Source organism: Rhinoraja longicauda, chromosome 24 (assembly GCF_053455715.1).
Source record: "Rhinoraja longicauda isolate Sanriku21f chromosome 24, sRhiLon1.1, whole genome shotgun sequence".
Classification (NCBI taxonomy): domain Eukaryota; kingdom Metazoa; phylum Chordata; class Chondrichthyes; order Rajiformes; family Arhynchobatidae; genus Rhinoraja; species Rhinoraja longicauda.
Genome location: NC_135976.1, coordinates 31,103,992 through 31,126,114, shown reverse-complemented (window position 1 = coordinate 31,126,114; position 22,123 = coordinate 31,103,992). Strand labels below are relative to the sequence as shown.

General features: G+C 50.0%; 1 protein-coding gene across 1 annotated transcript in view; it reads right to left on the bottom strand.

Annotated features, from left to right (window-relative positions):
• The window catches only part of plekha6 (pleckstrin homology domain containing, family A member 6), a 131,995-nt gene extending 110,489 nt beyond the window's left edge, over positions 1 to 21,506 (bottom strand). The window contains exon 1 of the mRNA XM_078420330.1: positions 21,250 to 21,506. Within this exon, the coding sequence (XP_078276456.1) occupies positions 21,250 to 21,464 (215 nt within the window). The 5' untranslated portion in view covers positions 21,465 to 21,506. The remainder of the gene's footprint in view (positions 1 to 21,249) is intronic.
• Between the last annotated feature and the right edge of the window lie 617 nt (positions 21,507 to 22,123).

The following is a 22,123-nucleotide window of genomic DNA, read 5'->3' as shown; positions in this document are numbered from 1 at the left end:
AGCTCTTCGACACAGCACACCTAACTCAATGAACTTCCTGTGGCATTCGAAAGGACTAAACTGGAGATTTGAAAGCACTGGAAGTCTGTGCTCAGTTCCAGAATGTTACCATTGGCAAAGGACTTATTAGTTCATTGGAAAACACTGCATGGCAACAGGCCCTTCGGCCCACAGAGTCCATACTGACCAGCAATGAGGCCTTCACACGAGTTCAACGTTATCCAAAGAGGAAGTTAGTCGGAGGTCAAGATGCCAAAGCAAGAACCATTTAGATTACTTTAGTTTAGTTTAGGTATACAGCGCGGAAACAGGCCCTTCGTCCCACCGAGTCCGCGCCGCCCAGCGATCCCCGCGCACTAACACTATCCTACACACACTAGGGACAATTTTACACTTACACCAAGCCAATTAACCTACAAACCTTTGGAGTGTGGGAGGAAACCGAAGATCTCGGAGAAAACCCACGCAGGTCACGGGGAGAACGTACAAACTCCGTGCAGACAGCGCCCGCAGTCGGGATCGAACCCGGGTCTCTGGCGCTGTGAGGCAGCAACACTACCGCTGCGCCACCGTTTGGCCCCTAAACCTTTCTGGAACTAACACTTTTTGTAATTTGGAATCCACCAATGCTGTCTTTCAAGGCAGCCTCTATGTGCAATCCTATTTAGGCCATAAAATGGTGCCCACACAATAGATGCAACACTCTCAGTTCACTCCTACCATCGGGAATAAGGTGCAAGATCCTGAAAACTGTAATGTTCAAGTTCACAAACAGCTTCTTCCCTGCAACAATCAGGCTATCGAACACTACAAGGCTTAGGGTGGTGAATCTGTGGTAGTCTTTGCCACAGAAGGCTGTGGAGGCAATAGACAATAGACAATAGGTGCAGGAGTAGGCCATTCGGCCCTTCGATCCAGGACCGCCATTCAATGTGATCATGGCTGATCATTCTTAATCAGTACCCCATTCCTGCCTGCTCCCCATACCTCCTGACTCCGCTATCCCTAAGAGCTCTATCTAGCTCTCTCTTGAATGCATTCAGAGAATTGACCTCCACTGCCTTCTGAGGCAGTGAATTCCACAGACGTTTCGGGTCGAGATCCTCCTTCAGACTGAGATGCTGCCTGTCCCTCTGAGTTACTCCAGCATTTCGTCTCTATCTCCTGCATCTATAGGGAGACGTTGAGCAGGCTGGGACTCTATTCCTTGGAGCGCAAGAGGATGAGGGATGATCTTATAGAGGTGTATAAGATCATGAGAGGAACAGATCGGGTAGATGCACAGTGTCTCTTGCCGAGAGTAGGTGAATCGAGGACCAGAGGACATCGGTTCAAGGTGAAGGGGAAAAGATTTAACAGGAATCTGAGGGGTAACTTTTTCACACAGAGGGTGGTGGGTGCATGGAACGAGCTGCCAGAGGAGGTAGTTGAGGCTGGGACTGTCCCAACAGTTAGACAGGTAGGTGGATAGGACAGGTTTGGAGGGATGTGGACCAAACGCTGGCAGGTGGGACTAGTGTAGCTGGGACATGTTGGCCGGTGTGGGCAAGTTGGGCTGAAGGGCCTGTTTCCACACTATGACTCTATCCACAGTTGCTTGGCATGGTTTGCCTGGGTAGGTTTTCTTACTGTATTTCTGTATACATGATAATAATACCCCCATATTAATAATAAACCAACAATACAACCAATGTTGAAGATATTACATTCTCAGGGGGATGTTTACAAAGACTTCTAAGTTCAGCACAATCTCTTACTCCGGCCTGTCGTTTGCAAACACCACAGTGATGACCACACTCGAGATCGGGATCGAACCCGGATCTCTGGCGCCGTGAGGCATCAGCCCAACCTGCCGCGTCGCCAACGTCGCGACTTTTACCACAGGTTTGCAAGTTAATTTTTCAGTCAGAGAGTTGTGAATCTGTGGAATTCTCTGCCTCAGGAGGCAGTGGAGGCCAATTCTCTGAATGCATTCAAGAGAGAGCTAGATAGAGCTCTTAAGGATAGCAGAGTCAGGGAGTATAGGGAGAAGGCAGGAACGGGGTACTGATTGAGAATGATCAGCCATGATCACATTGAATGGCGGTGATGGCTCGAAGGGCCGAACGGCCTCCTCCTGCACCTATTGTCTATTGTCTATTAATTGGCTTCGGTAAATTGTAAAGTTGCCCCTGATGTGGCCAGTGTACGGGATGATGGCTGGTCGGTGAGAACTCAGTGGGCCGAAGGGCCTCTGTGCCTCTACAGGCCGAACAGAAAAAACCTTTTCCTCGTCTACAGTGGAATCACTCACAGGATTTTGATTCTTTCTTGCAGATGGTGAACATTGTTGGCCGACACCTTACACGTTTAATAAAATGCACACCCAATGAGGTGACCGATTCCCCGGCAAATAGGCCAGGCAGCAACCGTTGCCGTGGAAACGCAAGGAGAGAGAGAGCGAGAGAGAGAGCGAGAGAGAGAGAGAGAGAGGGCCAAGCTGTCCATTGACATCGCCTGGGCCAAAGCCCAGATTAGCGTGGGATTTCTATCCCCGCATTAAAACACCGCAGATTTTCACTTTGTAACCGCGCATTTCCTTTCGTCTCCTCGCCCCCTTTAAAAATAAACCGTTTCAAGTTCAGGGGCCCTGATTTACCACGGAGCGATCTTAGTGGCGATAAGATCAGAACATCGCTCTGTCCACATTCCGAGGGGACTCAGAAGGTCAAATGGGATTTGCAACAGGTCATTGAATAAACTGCAGGGGTTCCTAGTTCTGCCCTCACACAGCGACTCCAATCAACTCGATACCTCGACGGCAAGGGCAACGGCAAATGAGGGCAATTTAGTTGAGTTTACGTTTAGGGTGGCACGGTAGTAGAGCTGCTGCCTTGCAGCGCTTGCAGCGCCAGAGACCCGGGTTCGATCCCGACTACGGGTGCCGTCTGTACGGAGTTTGTACATTCTCCCCGTGATGAATAAGGGGTGGGCCATTTAGAACTGAGATGAGGAAAAACCTTTTCAGTCAGAGAGTTGTGAATCTGTGGAATTCTCTGCCTCAGAAGGCAGTGGAGGCCAATTCTCTGAATGCATTCAAGAGAGAGCTGGATAGAGCTCTTAAGGATAGCGGAGTCAGGGGGTATGGGGAGAAGGCAGGAACGGGGTACTGATTGAGAATGATCAGCCATGATCACATTGAATGGCGGTGCTGGCTCAAAGGGCCGAATGGCCTCCTCCTGCACCTATTGTCTATTGTCTATTCAGTTTCATAAATTCATAAGTTCATAAGTGATAGGAGCAGAATTAGCCAATTCAGTCCATCAAGTCTACTCCGCCATTTCCCCTTTCACACTCCTCCAAAGTTCCCTCCCACACTCCAAAGACGTACAGGTTTGTTGGTGGTATAAGAAAATAACTGCAGATGCTGGTACAAATCGATTTATTCACAAAATGCTGGAGTAACTCAGCAGGTCAGGCAGCATCTCGGGAGAGAAGGAATGGGTGACGTTTCGGGTCAAGACCCTTCTTCAAACTGAGGTTTGTTGGTGAATTGGCTTGGTATAAATGTAAATTGTCCTTAGTGTGTGTGCAGGGTAGTGTTATTCTGCGGGGATCGCTGGTCGGTGCGGACTCGGTGGGCCGAAGGGCCTGTTTCCGCGCTGTATCTCTAAAACTAAACTAAATAGATACAGCGTGGAAACAGGCCCTTCGGCCCATTGAGACCGCGCCAACCAGCCATCAACCCACACACTCGTTCTACCCGACACACACTCGGTACAATTTACAGAAGCCAATTGACAAACCTACAAACCTGTATGTCTTTGGAGTGTGGGTGGAAACCGAAAAAACTCACGCAAGTCATGGGGAGAACGTACAAACTCCGTACAGACAGCGCCCGTAGTCAGGATCAAACTCGGGACTTTGGCGCTGTAAGGCAGCAACTCTACCGCCAGGCCAAATAGAAATTTAAATGGGGTTATCAGGATTAGATTCGGAAACATCTACCCACCAACGTGGAACTGGTAAATGAGAATGAGATATCTTGCTTGTAATATGGCATTGTGGGGCAGCTGGTAGAGTTGCCGCCTCACATCGCCAGAGATTCGGGTTCGACCCTGACCTCGGTTGCTGTCTGCACGGAGTTTCCACGTTCTCCCCGTGACCTGCGTTGGTTTCCTCCGGGTGCTCCGGTCTCCTCCCACATCTCAAAGACGTGCGGGTTAGCAGGTTCATCGGCCCTCCCGAGGTCAGGATCGAACCCGGGTCTCTGGCGCCGTGAGGCAGCAGCTCTACCAGCTGCGCCACTGTTTCGCCCCAAAGTTGTCCAAGGAGATGAGAGTCATTACTGGGGACCCTAGCTGAGATCCCACAGGATGTCCACGTATCTGACCCATCTACTTGAAGAGAAGGCTGTTCTAAATGGCTAAAAATCTAGGAGACTAAAAATCTAAGAGTCCAACACAGTTCCTTACGATTTATTCACAAAATGCTGGAGTAACTCAGCAGGTCAGGCAGCATCTCGGGAGAGAAGGAATGGGTGACGTTTCGGGTCGAGACCCTTCTTCAGACCCTTCTACAGTTCCTTACGTTGTTGAATCTGTTATACCCCAAGAGAAAATCTGACCACCTTACACTGGTTTTCAATAATTCTGCAGCAAACAGACGATCACACAAACAAACCCCCCTTCCATTGACTCCATCTACACCTCACGCTGTCCCAGCAAGGCCAGCAGCATCCACTGGGTGGCGCCGTCAGTGATGGCAGCCTCGCCAATGGTCTGTCTATCTTTTTGTCCTTTTTTGTTATTTTTAGTGAGTTTTAAAAGTATGTGTTTGTTTTATGTGGGGGAGGGGGGGGGGGAGGGGGTCGGGGGAAACCATTTCTCAATCTCTCACCTTGCCGGAGATGCGATTGTTTTGTGCGTCGTATCTCATAGAAACATAGAAACATAGAAAATAGGTGCAGGAGTAGGCCATTCGGCCCTTCGAGCCTGCACCGCCATTCAATATGATCATGGCTGATCATTCAGCTCAGTAGCCTGTACCTGCCTTCTCTCCATACCCCCTGATCCCTTTAGCAAAAAGGGCCACATCTAACTCCCTCTTAAATATAGCCAATGAACTGGCCTCAACTACCTTCTGTGGCAGAGAATTCCATAGTCGCTCTGCGGCCTAACATCGTGGAGCTGGCGGCCTTGCCTGGGACTGGCTTTGAGCTCAATCGCGGGGCCGTGGACTTATCATCTGACCGGGCGATCCCTTGCCTGGGATCGACGCTCCGGCCACGGCCTGCGGATTTCACCATCGGGGAGCTCGCAGTCTCGGGTAGAGACTGATGTCGGGAAGCTCCAAAGTCGCAGGAGGTTCGACTGGCCCCGACACGGGGTCCGATCGCCCGGTGCGGGGGAGCTGAGACCCACCCCAATGCGGGAGCTTGATCACCCCGACGCGAGGGCCCGACCGTCGGCCCCGTAGCCAAGATCGCCCCGACAACGGAAGGATCGAGGCCCCCAACCACGGGAGAACAATGAAGGGAAGTAGATTGAACTTTTTTTCGCCTCCCGTCACAGTGAGGAATGTGGGGGAGTCACTGTGGGGGATGTTCATGGTAAAATGTATTTGTGTGTCTTGGTGCTTTTTATTGGTATGACTGTACGGCAAATCAAATTCCTCGTATGTTGCAAAACATACTTGACTAATAAAGTATGATTATGATTATAGACAATAGTCAATAGACAATAGGTGCAGGAGGAGGCCATTCGGCCCTTCGAGCCAGCACCACCATTCAATGTGATCATGGCTGATCATTCTCAATCAGTACCCCGTTCCTGCCTTCTCCCCATACCCCCTGACTCCGCTATCCTTAAGAGCTCTATCCAGCTCTCTCTTGAATGCATTCAGAGAATTGGCCTCCGCTGCACCTCCGAGGCAGAGAATTCCACAGATTCACAAAGTTGTTCCTCATCTCAGTTCTAAATGGCCTACCCCTTATTCTTAAACTGTGGCCCCTTGTTCTGGACTCCCCCAACATTGGGAACATGTTTCCTGCCTCTAACGTGTCCAACCCCTTAATAATCTTATACGTTTCGATAAGGCTGATTATGATAAGCAAGGACTAGTCCCACCCCCGGTCACTCCCTCTTCTCCCCCTCTCCATCGGACAAGAGGTACAGAGGTTTGAAAACGCACGCCTCCAGATTCAAGGGACAGTTTCTTCCCAGCTGTTATCAGCCAACTGAACCATCCTATCACCAACTAGAGGGCACTCTTAACCTTTCATTTATCTCATTGGAGACCTTTGATTGGACTTTATCAGATATTATCTTGCACTAAATGTTGTCCTCTTTATCCTTTATCTTAGCATTGTGTACGGATTGATTGTAATCGTGACAGGTAATCATAAGTGATAGGAGCAGAATTAGGCCAAAGGTCCTTCAAGTCTACCCCGCCATTCAATCATGGCCGATCTCTCTTTCCCTCTCCACCCAATGCATTCTCCTGCCTTCTCCCCATAACCCCTGACATCCGTACTGATCAAGAACCTATCAATCTCCGCCTTAAAAATATCCACTGGCTTGGCCTCCTTCTGTAGGCAAATAAAAGATTTTCGCTGCACACATGGCAATGATAAACGAAACTAAACTAAACATCAATACCAGTCAGCGCAAAGACAACGCATGATTACAATCGAGCAAGTGTACAGATACATACATGATAAGGGAATAACGTTCAGTGCAAGGTAATGCCAGTAAAGTCCGATCAAAGATAGTGCGAGGGTCACCGATGAGGTAGATAGTAGTTCAGGGCTGCTCTCTAGTTGTTGGTAGGGTGGTTCAGTTGTTCAGTTGCCTGATAACAGCCGGGAAGGAACTGACCCTGAATCTGCAGGTGAACACACGTTCACCGTCCGCATCCATATAAGCCTCGGTCATCACTTTGGTGTCACCAATGAGGTAGATAGTAATTCAGGACTTCTCTCTGCTGGAGGTGGTCTTGGAGGGGAGGATGCTCCTCAAACTGTGGAGCATCCTGGACAATACAGCTCACCCCCTCCATGACATCTTCGAGCAATAATTTCAGATATCGAGCCTTTCCAGTTTGTGTCAGGACCAGCCATTAAGGTCATCAATTTGTGAAGTTAAATCGGTTTTTTTAATTAACTTTTCCCCACTCTAATTGCTGAGTATTTTAGCATTTTTCTTATAGAAACAGAGAAACATAGAAAATAGGTGCAGGAGTAGGCCATTCGGCCCTTCGAGCCTGCACCGACCGCTATTCCCTGTAAATTGTCCCCTGAGGAGCACCTTCAGCAACAGACTGGTCCCACCAAGATGCAGCACAGAACGCCACAGGAGATCCTTCTTCCCTGTGGCGATCAAACTGTACAACTCCTCCCCCTTCTGTCGTGGGGTAGACTGACTCCTCCCCCCTCACCCCCCCCCCCCACCCCATCCCCCAATCTTTGCACATCCCCAATCCTTTCCACTCATCACTTTAATTTCATGTTTCATGTATCTTGTTGTGTTTAATGACTGTTGCCAGACCAATTTCCCTCTTCCCAATAAATAAAGTTTTATCGTATCGTAGCGTAGTTGTGATAGGACATTCAAGTGCACTCATAGGGAAAATCATTTTGGGCATGGAGAAAGGTACGGATTGTGTTTTAGATTTAGAGATACAGCGCGGAAACAGGCCCTTCGGCCCACCGAGTCCGTGCCGCCCAGCGATCCCCGCACACTAACACTATCCTACACCCACTAGGGACAATTTTTTACATTTACCCAGTCAATTAACCTACACACCTGCACGTCTTTGGAGTGTGGGAGGAAACCGAAGATCTCGGAGAAAACCCACGCAGGTCACGGGGAGAACGTACAAACTCCGTACAGACGGCGCCCGTAGTCAGGATCGAACCCGGGTCTCCGGCGCTGCATTCGCTGTAAGGCAGCAACTCTACCGCTGCGCCACGGTGCCGAGCTCTTTCAAGACTTGGTCGGAAGGGCCTGTTTCCATGCAGTGTGGCTCTGTGACTCCAAATTTAAAACCGAGACCCGAAATTTCAAACCGGGACTAAATTTAAAATCAAAAACACAAAATTCAAATATTCTCCATTTTTAGTTTAGTTTAGAGATTCAGCGCAGAAACAGGCCCTTCGGCCCGCACCGACCAGCGACCAATCCCCTACACACTTTTCGCTGATTGGATAGCATGCAACAAAAAAGCTTTTCACTGTACCTCAGCACACGTGACAATAATAAACAACGAAACCCTAAACCACAGATGGACACAAAACGCTGGAGTAACTCAGCGGGCCAGACAGCATCTCTGGAGGAAAGGAATAGGAGACGTTTCGGGTCGAGACCCTTCCTCAGACAGCTTGTTCAGTTCACCTAAGGTAAACCCTCGTGCAAATATGGATGACAAAGGGCGCAGCGGCAGAGTTGCCTCCTCACAGCGCCGGAGACCCGGGTTCGATCCTCACTATAGGGCGGCACGGTGGCGCAGCGGTAGAGTTGCTGCTTTACAGCGAATGCAGCGCCTGAGACTCAGGTTCGATCCCGACTACGGGCGCCGTCTGTACGGAGTTTGTACGTTCTCCCCGTGACCTGCGTGGGTTTTCTCCGAGATCTTCGGTTTCCTCCCACACTCCATGTAGGTTAATTGACTGGGTAAAATGTAAAAATTGTCCCTAGTGTGTGTAGGATAGTGTTAGTGAGTGGGGATCACTGGGCGGCGCGGACCCGGTGGGCCAAAGTGCCTGTTTCCACGCTGTATCTCTAAATCTAAATCTAAACTACGGGCGACGTCTGTGTGGAGTTTGCACGTTCTCCCCGTGACCTGCGTGGGTTTTCTCCGGGAGCTCCGGTTTCCTCCCACACTCCAAAGACGTACAGGTTTGTAGGTTAATTGGCTTCGGTAAAAATTGGTAAGTTGTGGGCGTAGGATAGTGGTAGCGTAGTGTACGGGGCGATCGCTGGTCGGCACGGACTCGTTGGGCCGAGTGGCCTTTTTCCGCGCAATATCTCTAAACCCTGACTAAAAAAATGCAGCACAATCATAAGAAGCACAGGAAATATGTGCTTACGGGCAGGAACAAGTGAAGATCAAACACTATAAATGTATCACTGAAAGGTGGGTCAGACCAGACTACATGTTCACACCCCAAACCGTCATTCTTTGACAACAAAGAAGATTTAAATCACAACATGCTGTCTCAGTTAGATCAATGTGCATTGCAAAAATACCAGTGAGTACGTGTCACGTTAAAGTATAAATAGGAATTCATGACTCATAAAGTTCATTAACTGGAGTTTTCATTAATTGCCGTATAATTCAGTAATTGACCGCAACTCACCCAATGACTCAGCTTGCATTTTCTCTCCTGAATCTTCCTTGGCGAGAACGCTCGTTCAGAAAGGTGAACGTATACGTGGCTCAGGGTTTCCAAGCTTAGCTTAAGTTTGGTTTGGAGGTACAGCACGGGAACAGGCCCTTCGGCCCGCGCCGGCCATCGATCGCCCGTTCGCACCCGTTCCAAATGGTTCCCGTTTCCCCTTTCCCCGCGCACACAGTCAACAGGGGACAGACACAGCCGACAAACCCGCGCGTCTTCGGGGATGTGAGTGGAATCCGGAGCACCCGGAGGAAACCCACACAGGTCACAGGGAGAGCGGACAAACTCCGCACAGACAGCACCCGAGGTCAGGAACGAACCAGGGTCTCTGGAGCGGTGAGGCAGCTGCTTTACCGCTGCACAGTACGTCAACTGATGTGGGTTTCAACACATAACGAGATAAATGCAGGGAAGATTGGATCCTAAAGAGAAATTAGCTCTGGCCAAACTCCAGCAATAAACACCCACCAATGTTGAATTCTCTAATTTTAGGGAAATTCTACCAACACTTCCATCCCCCAGACTGAGGTGCTGCCTGACCCACTGAGTTACTCCAGCACTCTGTGAAACGTCACCTATCCGTGTTCTCCACAGATGCTGCCTGACCCGCTGAGTTACTCCAGCACTCTGTGAAACGTCACCTATCCGTGTTCTCCACAGATGCTGCCTGACCCGCTGAGTTACTCCAGCACTCTGTGAAACGTCACCTATCCATGTTCTCCACAGATGCCGCCTGACCCACTGAGTTACTCCAGCACTCTGTGTAACGTCACCTATCCATGTTCTCCACAGATGCTGCCCGACCCGCTGAGTTACTCCAGCACTCTGTGAAACGTCCCCTATCCATGTTCTCCACAGATGCTGCCCGACCCGCTGAGTTACTCCAGCACTCTGTGAAACGTCACCTATCCATGTTCTCCACAGATGCTGCCCGACCCGCTGAGTTACTCCAGCACTCTATGTCTATCTCAGGCACCAAACAACTTGCCTTCAACCTGAGTAATCACATACACGGCACACACCCAAAACCTGCTCAACTGCCCGATCGGAACGAAAACAACTAATCCTGTCTGTTTCAACCACACCTCAGCATGAATTCCCATAAAAGGAAATAGTATTTACACGTAAGGTAGACCCAAAATGCTGGAGTAACTCAGCGGGACAGGCAGCATCTCTCGAGAGAAGGAATGGGTGACGTTTCTGAAGAAGGGTCTCGACCCGAAACGTCACCCATTCCTTTGCTCCGGAGATGCTGCCTGTCCCGCTGAGTTACTCCAGCGCTTTGTGGCTACCTTCGATTTAAACCGGCAGCTGCAGTTCTTTCCTACACAGTGTTGGCATGTTTTCCTCTTCAAAGTACAGGAGGGAACCAAAACACTGTCCGATTGAATTAACTTCGCACAGTAATCAACCGGAACTTGTGTGTGTACAATTATTGGGGGCATAGATCGGGTGAATGCACAGTCTTGTTGCCCTGGGTCAGGGGATCCAGAACCTAAGGGTGTAGGTTTAAGGTGAGAGGGGAAAAATCGAAAAGAGACCTGGCAAGATACTTTTTCCACACAGAAAGTAGTGGGCATTTGGAATGAGTGGCCAGAGGAGGTACAACATTTAAAAGGCATATAGACAGGTACATGGATAGGACAGGTTTGGAGGGATATGGAGCCAGGTGGGACGAGTGTAGACGGGGCATGTTGGCCGGTGTGGGCAAGTTGGGCCGAAGGGCCTGATTCCACACTGCATGACTAATTGTATGCAGGTGAAACACGGATGCAGATTAGACAATAGACAATAGACAATAGGTGCAGGAGGAGGCCATTCAGCCCTTCGAGCCTGTACGCACCGCCATTCAATGTGATCATGGCTGATCATTCTCAATCAGTACCCCGTTCCTGCCTTCTCCCCATACCCCCTGACTCCGCTATCCTTAAGAGCTCTATCCAGCTCTCTCTTGAATGCATTCAGAGAATTGGCCTCCACTGCCTTCTGAGGCAGAGAATTCCACAGATTCACAACTCTCTGACTGAAAAAGTTTTTCCTCATCTCAGTTCTAAATGGCCTACCCCTTATTCATAAACTGTGGCCCCTTATTCTGGACTCCCCCAAACATGGGGAACATGTTTCCTGCCTCTAACCTGTCCAACCCCTTAATAATCTTATACGTTTCGATAAGATCCCCTCTCATCCTTCTAAATTCCAGTGTATACAAGCCTAGCCGCTCCAGTCTTTCAACATATGACAGTCCCGCCATTCCGGGAATTAACCTAGTAAACCCACGCTGCACATGGGCTTCGCTCATGGTTCTTTATCCACGTTGTATTAAAAGTCAACAGTCTAGTTGTTAATTAGTCAGCTTGTTAACTTTCTGTGGAATTGGCAAAAGCACTGTAGAGTCATAGACACACAGCGTGGAAACAGGCCCTTCTGCCCAACGTGCCCATGCCAGGCCAACATGCCCCATCTACGCTAGTCCCACCTGCCAGCGTTTGGCCCATACCCCTCCAAACCTGTCCTGTCCTGGAGATCTGAAATAATGCAGAAAATGCTGGACAAACTCAGCAAGTTGGGCAGATTCCTCACAGTTCACACCTTTACAGGTGATAGGAGCAGAAGTAGGCCATTCGACCCATCAAGTTTACGCCATTCAATCAAGGCTGATCTATCTTGCCCTCTCAACCCCATTCTCCTGCCCTCCCCCCATAACCCCTGACAGCCTGTACAGAGAGAGAGAGAGAGAGAGAGAGAGAGAGAGAGAGAGAGAGAGAGAGAGAGAGAGAGAGAGAGAGAGAGAGACAGAGTCAATATTTCAGCTACCTTCATTAGAATTGGAAAACGTGCAAAAATAATTAGCTTTTTAAGTTGCAGAGAAGAGGAAAGTGGAAAGAGGACAGCATGTACAATCTGAAAATACGTGCAATAATTTCAGATATCGAGCCTTTCCAGTTTGTGTCAGGACCAGCCATTAAGGTCATCAATTTGTGAAGTTAGATCGTTTTTTTAATTAACTTTTCCCCGCTCTAATTGCTGAGTATTTTAGCATTTTTCTTATAGAAACATAGAAACATAGAAAATAGGTGCAGGAGTAGGCCATTCGGCCCTTCGAGCCTGCACCGCCATTCAATATGATCATGGCTGATCATCGAACTCAGTACCCCGTACCGGCCTTCTCTCCATACCCCCTGATCCCTTTAGCCACAAGGGCCACATCTAACTCCCTCTTAAATATAGCCAATGAACTGGCCTCAACTACCTTCTGTGGCAGAGAATTCCACAGATTCACCACCCTCTGTGTGAAAAAAAACGTTGGACTTCCCCAACATCGGGAACAATCTTCCTGCATCTAGCCTGTCCAACCCCTTAAGAATTTTGTAAGTTATATTTCACATTTCCAGCATTTAAGGTTGTCTACATCACGGTTCCAGCGTTTGGGGTTGGCACGGTGGCGCAGCTGGTATAGTTGCCGCCTCACAGCGCCGGAGACCCGGGTTCAATCCTGCCCTCGGGTGCTGTGTGTGTATGTGTGTGTGGAGCTTGCCCGTTCTCCCTGTGAACGCATGGGTTTCCTCCGGGTGCTCCGGTTTCCTCCCACATCCCCCCCCCCAAAAACAAACGTGCGGGTTTGTGGGTTAATCAGCCTCTGTAAATTGCCCCTAGTGCGTAAGGAGTGGGAGTGAGAGTGGGATAACATGGAACTGGTGTGAACGGGCAATCGGTGGTTGGCATAGGTCGCCAACTGTCCCGTATTAGCCGGGACATCCCGTATTTTGTGCTACATTAGTTTGTCCAGTACGGGTCCGCCCTTAGTAGGGTTGCCAACTTCGTCGCTCCCAAATAAGGGACAAAGGGTGACGTCACCGCCCCGCGCGACCTCACCCAGCCAGCGGCCACGTGCTCCCGCTCCACCAATGGCGGTCACCCTTTGTCCCTTATTTGGGAGCGAGGAAGTTGGCAACCCCAATGGTCGGCGTGGACTCGGCGGGCCGAAAGGCCTGTTTCCAAGCTGTATTTCAAAAACGGAAGACTGAACTCAGGAGCAAGATGGACGCAAAATGCCGGAGTAACTCATGGGGGCAGTCAGCGTCTCTGGAGAGCGTGGATAGACGACGTTTCGAGTCTCTGTATAATGCATTTAGTCTGCAGGGAGTGGAAGGGTAAGTGGGATAACAAGTGTGGCGGGCAATTGATGGTCGGCGTGGACTGGGTGGTAACCGAAGGGCCTGTTTCCATGCTGTAATTTTCAGTCAATGTTAGCATTCCACGTGGCAAGTTATCAGGCAACTGAACCACCCTACCACAACCGTTGTACAGGGCCCTAGTGAGACCGCACCTGGAGTACTGTGTGCAGTTTTGGTCTCCAAATTTGTGGAAGGATATTCTTGCTATTGAGGGCGTGCAGCGTAGGTTTACTAGGTTAATTCCCGGAATGGCGGGACTGTCATATGTTGAAAGACTGGAGCGACTAGGCTTGTGTACACTGGAATTTAGAAGGATGAGAGGGGATCTTATCGAAACGTATAAGATTATTAAGGGGTTGGACACGTTAGAGGCAGGAAACATGTTCCCAATGTTGGGGGAGTCCAGAACAAGGGGCCACAGTTTAAGAATAAGGGGTAGGGCCATTTAGAACTGAGACGAGGAAAAACATTTTCAGTCAGAGAGTTGTGAATCTGTGGAATTCTCTGCCTCAGAAGGCAGTGGAGGCCAATTCTCTGAATGCATTCAAGAGAGAGATAGATAGAGCTCTTAAGGATAGCGGAGTCAGGGGGTACGGGGAGAAGGCAGGAACGGGGTACTGATTGAGAATGATCAGCCATGATCACATTGAATGGTGGTGCTGGCTCGAAGGGCTGAATGGCCTCCTCCTGCACCTATTGTCTATTGTCATCTCAAACCGCCAGCCCCTTGTAACGCGAAGCAGGTCAGACGAGCAACTTCAATACAACGAGAAAACACAGGTCTCAAGAGTCAGGTTTACAGAATCACAGGTTTACAGAATCTGTACTGAGCGTGCCAGAGAAAGACACATGTACTGACTGCATCGTGTTCAGACTGCAGAGCGCAAGGAACTGCAAAGTATTTATGACCGTCGCAAGTAAAGTTGTGATGGAAATACCAAGCGGAGACAAGACAACGTGGGTGGCGCAGCGGTAGAGTTGCTGCCTTCCAGCGCCAGAGACCCGGGTTCGATCCCGACCACGGGCGCTGGTCTGTACGGAGTTTGTACGTTCACCCCGCCCGCGACCTGCCTGGGTTTTCCCACGGGATCTCCGGTTTCCTCCCACACTCCAAAGACGTGCGTATCGCTAGGGCAATTGTAGGCTTCGGTAAAATTGTCAATCGTCCCTAGTGTGTGTAGGATAGTGTTAGTGTGCGGGGGACCGTTGGTCAGCACGGATTCGGTGGGCCGAAGGGCCTGTTTCCGCACTGTATCTCTAAACAAAACTAAACAAGATGGAATATAATAATAATAATAATAATAATGCATTACATTTATATAGCGCTTTTCATATACTCAAAGACGCTTTACAGGGATTTAGAGAACATAGGGAAGTGAATAAATAGATAAATAAGTAAACGAACAGAGAAAGGAGACAGAAGGTGAGGTGACCTTCAGTGGTTGAAGGCAGTACTGAACAGGTGAGACTTCAGTGATGTTTTGAATGTGGTGAGTGTGGAGGAGTCTCTGACGGTTTGGGGTAGTGAGTTCCATAGGGTGGGAGCAGCGATGGAGAAAGCCCTGTCCCCCCAGGATCTGAGTTTGGTCCGAATCTCAACCTATCTCCACCCTAACTTTGACAACTTTGGCAAGATCAAGTGTGCACAGGTCAGACGTTCATGTCCTCCAGACACTTAGCAAACAACAGCGTTCTTTACGCCCCACGTTCCATTAATCTTCAGAGCGAAACCCAACTGAAGTGAGAACTGCCGGTGAATGCGCCAGGTGAGTGAATGTAAGGTGACTGCTGACATCAGTGAGTCAGACGGCTGAAGGCTTTGTTTCTCTGGAGATTGATTCTGCTTGCCCAAAGGCGAAGGGTGTCGGTGATGGTCTTCCAAACCACAGAAAAACCTGTCAACACCTCTCCAAGCTCATCAGATCGAGGAGCTTTCAGATTGTCAACGGATTCTCTCGACAAAGAACACAGAACTCCAAAGACGTACAGGTTTGTAGGTTAATTGGCTGGGCAAATGTTACAAAAAAATTGTCCCTAGTGTGTGTAGGATAGTGTTAGTGTGCGGGGATCGCTGGGCGGCGCGGACCCGGTGGGCCGAAGGGCCTGTTTCCGCGCTGTCTCTCTAAAACAAAAGGAGGCAGCGGAGGCCAATTCACTGGACATTTTCAAGAGAGAGTTAGATACAGCTCTTAGGGCTAATGGAATCAAGGGATATGGGGAAAAAGGAGGAACGGGGTACTGAGCATGGATGATCAGCCATGATTATATTGACAATAGACAATAGACAATAGACAATAGGTGCAGGAGGAGGCCATTCGGCCCTTCGAGCCAGCACCGCCATTCAATGTGATCATGGCTGATCATTCTCAATCAGTACCCCGTTCCTGCCTTCTCCCCATACCCCCTGACTCCGCTATCCTTAAGAGCTCTATCTAGCTCTCTCTTGAATGCATTCGGAGAATTGGCCTCCACTGCCTTCTGAGGCAGAGAATTCCACAGATTCACAACTCTCTGACTGAAAAAGTTTTTCCTCATCTGTGTTCTAAATGGCCCACCCCTTATTCTTAAACTGTGGCCCCTGGTTCTGGACTCCCCCCAACATTGGGAACATGTTTCCTGCCTCTAACGTGTCCAACCCCTTAATAATTTTATACGTTTCGATAAGATCCCCTCTCATCCTTCTAAATTCCAGTGTATACAAGCCTAGTCGCTCCAGTCTTTCAACATATGACAGTCCCGCCATTCCGGGAATTAACCTAGTGAAACTATGCTGCACGCCCTCAATAGCAAGAATATCCTTCCTCAAATTTGGAGACCAAAACTGCACACAGTACTCCAGGCAATGCTGGCTCGCAGGGCCGAATGGCCTACCCCTGCGCCTATTTTCTATGTTTCTTTGTGCCTACGACCAGCATGCCAATGCAAACATATCACACGCGTGCAAGCACGGGCCTCTGGCGCTGTAAGGCAGTGATTCTACCGCGCCGCATGAACTCTAAACTATCTTTAAATAAAACACAACACCCTTGCTGTTGGTGTAGCCCCCTCTCTCACGGGGTGGTACCCCTCCCCTTGTTTGAGGGGCGTCCCGACCGGACTCTGCCCCCCAAAGTTCAGCTGCAGAAGGACCGCACGCTGAACCGTGGCGGCATTTCCCCTCCCCCACCCCCCCCCCCCACCCACCACCACCCAAAACGAGATCAGAATGAAAAACACGCACAAAATAGAAACTTCGCAAATACTCTTCAGACATTCCCAGCGCCTTGGGTTGCCAACTGTCCCGTATTAGCCGGGACATCGGCCTAATTTGGGCTGAATCAGTCTGTCCCCGTACGGGACCGCCCTTGTCCCGTGTCAGTAGGGTTTGCCAACTTCCTCGCCGGGCGGTCACGGTGGGGGCGCGGCGGTAGAGTCGCTGCCTTACAGCGAATGCAGCGTATGAGGAAAGACATTCTAGCCTTAGAGGGAGTACAGAGAGGGTTCACCAGATTGATCCCTGGGATGGCAGGACTTTCATATGAAGAAAGACTGGATAGACTGGGCTTGTACTCGCTGGAATTTAGAAGACTGAGGGGGGATCTTATAGAAACATATAAAATTCTTAAGGGGTTGGAGAGGCTAGATGCGGGAAGATTGTTCCCGATGTTGGGGAAGTCCAGAACCAGGGGTCACAGCTTAAGGATAAGGGGGAAGTCTTTTAGGACCGAGATGAGAAAACATTTCTTCACACAGAGAGTGGTGAGTCTGTGGAATTCTCTGCCACAGAAGGTAGTTGAGGCCAGTTCAATGGCTATATTTAAGAGGGAGTTAGATGTGGCCCTTGTGGCTAAAGGGATCAGGGGGTATGGAGAGAAGGCAGGTACAGGTTACTGAGCTGGATGATCAGCCATGATCTTATTGAATGGCGGTGCAGGCTCGAAGGGCCGAATGGGCTACTCCTGCACCTATTTTCTATGTTTCTATAAGACCCGGGATCGTTCCCGACTACGTGCGCCGTCTGTAACGGAGTTCGTACGTTCTCCCCGTGACCTGCGTGGGTTTTCTCCGAGATCACACTCCAAAGACGCACAGGTGTGTCGGTTAATTGTATGTAGGTTAACTGGCTTGGTAAATGTAAAGACTGTCCGTAGTGGACAGCGTGCGGGGATCGCTGGTCGGCGCGGACCCGGTGGGGACCGAAAGGCCCCCCTTTTCCGCGCTGTATCTCTAAACTAAGGGACAAAGGGTGACCGCCCTGCGCGTCACCGCCCTGCGCGCCCCCACGTGGCCTCACCCAGCTAGCGGCCACGTGCTCCCGCTCCACCAATGGCGGCCGCCATTGGTGGAGCGGGAGCACGTGGCCGCTGGCTGGGTGAGGTCACGTGGGGCGGTGACGTCACCCTTTGTCCCTTATTTGGAAGTGAGGAAGTTGGCAACCCTACCAGCGCCCCAACATTCATTAGCGTTACGACTCAGTAGCGTTCACAACGATTCCCAAACCAAAAACTTACTCTCTTTATTTATCCTCCACTGTCAGAGTGAGGCCCAGCGCAAACTGGAGGACTAGCCCCAACACATTTCACTTGGGCAGCTTACAAGCCAGCATTGTGAATATCGACTTCTCTAACTTCAAGTGTAAGAAGATAACTGAAGACGCTGGTACAAATCGAAGGTAATTATTTCACAAAATGCTGGAGTAACTCAGCGGGTCAGGCAGCATCTCAGGAGAGAAGGAATGGGTGACGTTTCGGGTCGAGACCCTTCTTCAGACTTCTCTAACTTCTCTAACTTCAAGTAACCCTTGCTTTCCCTCTCTCTCTCTCTCTCTCACACTCTCTCTCTCTCTCTCTCTCTCTCTCTCTCTCTCTCTCTCTCTCTCTCTCTCTCTCTCACTCTCTCTCTCTCTCTCTCTCTCTCTCTCTCTCTCTCTCTCTCTCTCTCTCTCTCTTCTCTCTCTCTCTCTCCCCATCCCTGCCCCATCCTAGTTCTCCGACTAGTTCTACTGATTAAAGATTACTGATTGCACACTTCGTTGCCACCTTCCCCTCAACCAACAACGATAGAAACATAGACAATAGGTGCAGGAGGAGGCCATTCGGCCCTTCGAGCCAACACTGCCATTCATTGTGATCACGGCTGATCATCCACAATCAGTAACCCGTGCCTGCCTTCTCCCCATATCCCTTGATTCCGCTAGCCCCCCAGAGCTCTATCTAACTCTCTTTTAAATTCATCCAGTGAATTGGCCTCCACTGCCCTCTGTGGCAGAGAATTCCACCAATTCACAGCTCTCTGAGTGAAAAAGTTCCTTCCCACCTCAGTTTTAAATGGCCTCCCCTTTATTCATAGACTGTGTGTGTGGCCCCTGATTCTGGACTCGCCCAACATTGCGAACATTTTTTCCTGCACCTATCTTGTCCAGTCCTTTTATAGATTTTACACGTCTCTATACGATTCCCCTCTCACCCTTCTAAACTCCAGGGAATAAATTCGACAATTTCCTTGATTATGTTCTGCTTTGATCTGCCGTTTTCACACCTTACCTTTCCATATCTCCCACACTCCCCTCTCCCCCGACTCTCAGTCTTGAAGAAGGGTTCTCGACCCGAATCGTCACCCATTCCTTCTCTCCGGAGATGCTGCCTGTCCCGCTGAGTTACTCCGGCATTTTGTGGTCTAAACTCCGATGTAAACCAGCGCCTGCAGTTCCTCAACACAACGACGTCGTTTATTGCCGGGGAAACTATAAGGGGGTCAAACTCTGGCGGTAATCCATCGCAGCACCCGTTGGAGAAAACCCACGCAGATCACGGGGAGAACGTACAAACTCCGTACAGACAGCACCCGTGGTCAGGATCGAAGTCGGGTCTCCGGTGCTGTCAGGCAGCAACTCTACCACTGCACCACTCCTTAATCTCCTGTACTTTGACCTGATTATATTTACGTATAGTATTTTCTAATCTCAAAGCATGCAAAAGGAAGCTTTTCACTGTACCTCGCTCGGTACTGTGCTGAGACCTATATTCGGCACTTTATCTTTCCCCTGCTCTACCTATTGTGCTTGCTCTGAAGAAGGGGGTCTCGACCCGAAACGCCCCCCGGTTCCTTCTCTCCAGAGGTGCTGCCGGAGTTACTCCAGCTTTGTGTGTTTAGACAAGGCAGGTAGCCCTGGGAGTGCAGACTCTGGATTGGAAAACACAGACCAAATCCAGACACAGAACTCCAACACACCTGGACCTGCAACATCAAAGCCCACCCCACCCCACCCCCCACCCCCCCCCCCCCCCCCCCGTAACAAAATCCAGGCGGAAGAGTTTGTAATTAAGCTTGGAATTGTTATGAATACCATGGACTAACGCCAGGCTGACAGCCCGCAACTCAATACCGTCAACCCAGCTGCAACTGGAATGCACGCGTACCACAAAAGATCCCCAACCAGTCTGAGGGAGGGTCTCGACCCGAAAAACGTCACCCGTTCCTTCTCCCCAGAGATGCCGCCTGAAGCCGCCGAGTTACTCCAGCATTTTTGCGTCTCATCTTCGGGGTTGAGGCCGGCACCTGCAGTTCCTTCCTGCACAAAAGATCCTTCGATGACTTACCCGCAGGTCCCAGTTCCCCCTGGGATCAGTGGCTGCCGAGACGGACCTTTGATCAGCCAGCGAGTGTCAAATGGTTCGGGCTTTTCTGAAACAGGATCCTTCCTCTCTCCTCACACATAAACAGTGCTCGTTCGCTCGCACACACACACACACACACACACTCACACTGAAGCTGTGAGCCAACTTGCTCTTTCACACACCCTCTGCTACCTGTCATTCCAAGCACGTTTATCATCGACGGGCCAATTAGCATCGAGAGAGGGCTTGGTATCTCCAGCTCATTAACTCTTCGTTGACTGATTCGGAGCGAGCACTCAGTTCAGTTTCGTTTACCAGTTCAGTTTATGTTCACGAGTGCCAGGGTACAGTTTAAGAAGCTTTCCGTTTGGTTTAGAGATACGGCGCGGAAATAGGAGCAGGGAGTAGAGGAGCAGGGAGGTTCTGCTGCAGTTGTACAGGGCATTGGTGAGACCACACCTGGAGTATTGCGTACAGTTTTGGTCTCCTAATCTGAGGAAAGACATTCTTGCCATAGAGGGAGTACAGAGAAGGTTCACCAGATTGATTCCTGGGATGGCAGGACTTTCATACGAAGAAAGACTGGATAGACTCGGCTTGTACTCGCTGGAATTTAGAAGATTGAGGGGGATCTTACAGAAACTTACAAAATTCTTAAGGGTTTGGACAGGCTAGATGCAGGTAGATTGTTCCCGATGTTGGGGAAGTCCAGAACAAGGGGTCACAGTTTAAGGATAAGGGGGAAATCTTTTAGGACCAAGATGAGAATGTTTTTTTTCACACAGAGAGTGGTGAATCTGTGGAATTCTCTGCCACAGAAGGTAGTTGAGGCCAGTTCATTGGCTATATTTAAGAAGGAGTTAGATGTGGCCCTTGTGGCTAAAGAGATCAGGGGGTATGGAGAGAAGGCAGGTACGGGATACTGAGTTGGATGATCAGCCATGATCATATTGAATGGCAGTGCAGGCTCGAAGGGCCGAATGGCCTACTCCTGCACCAATTTTCTATGTTTCTATGTTTCTAAGCGATCCCCGGACACTAACACTACCCGACACACACCGGGCACAATTTACACACACGCCAAGCCGGTTAACCCACAAACCTGCACGTCTTTGGAGTGCCGGAGGAAACTGGAGATCTCGGAGAAAACCCACGCGAGTCACGAACAAACTCCGTAAAGACAGCGCCCGTGGTCAGGATCGAACCCGGGTCTCCGGCGCTGCGAGGCAGCAACTCTACCGCCGCGCCACCGTGCCGCCCTTTCGTTACGTGCCAACCAGCCAGCGGAAAGACAATACGCGATAACAATCGAGCCATTCGCAGTGTACAGGTACGTGACAAAGGGAACAACGTCCAGTGCCAGGCAAAGCCAGTAAAGTACGATCGAAGATAGTCCGAGGGTCTCCTGACAGACGTTTAACACTAACCCCGTCACCTGTCACCAGGGAAAACTCGAACCACTCTGTGTAGAAGTTGGGAGATTACTGTCGTCCTGTTGAGTTCCTCTGTCTGTATAACTCGTTATCATCCATCTCACAGCCAACAATGGACCATTGTGTGCCCCACATTTTCTTGATTTATCAGTGCTTTTCCCATTCGTTCCTCCGTTCATTTCTCCCAAGTACCGTCTGTATCGCTCGTTCTCCTCTCCCCCCGACTCTCCATCTGAAGAAGAGTCTCGACCCGGAACGTCACCTGTTCAATTTTCGTCCAGAGGTGCTGCCTGGCCCGGTGAGTTACTCCAGCATTTTGTTGTGCCTGTCTATCTTCCATTTCAAAGAAGGCAGATAGACACATCAACGATGGACACAAAACGCTGGAGTAACTCAGCGGGGCAGGCAGCATCTCTGGAGAGGATGAGCGGGTGGCGTTTCGGGTCGAGAACCGTTCTTCAGACTCAATGGTGAACGGCAATGGTTCACCAATCCTGATTGTGGAGCTGGAGCCAATTACTGTTCTTTGTCTTCGCTGAGGAC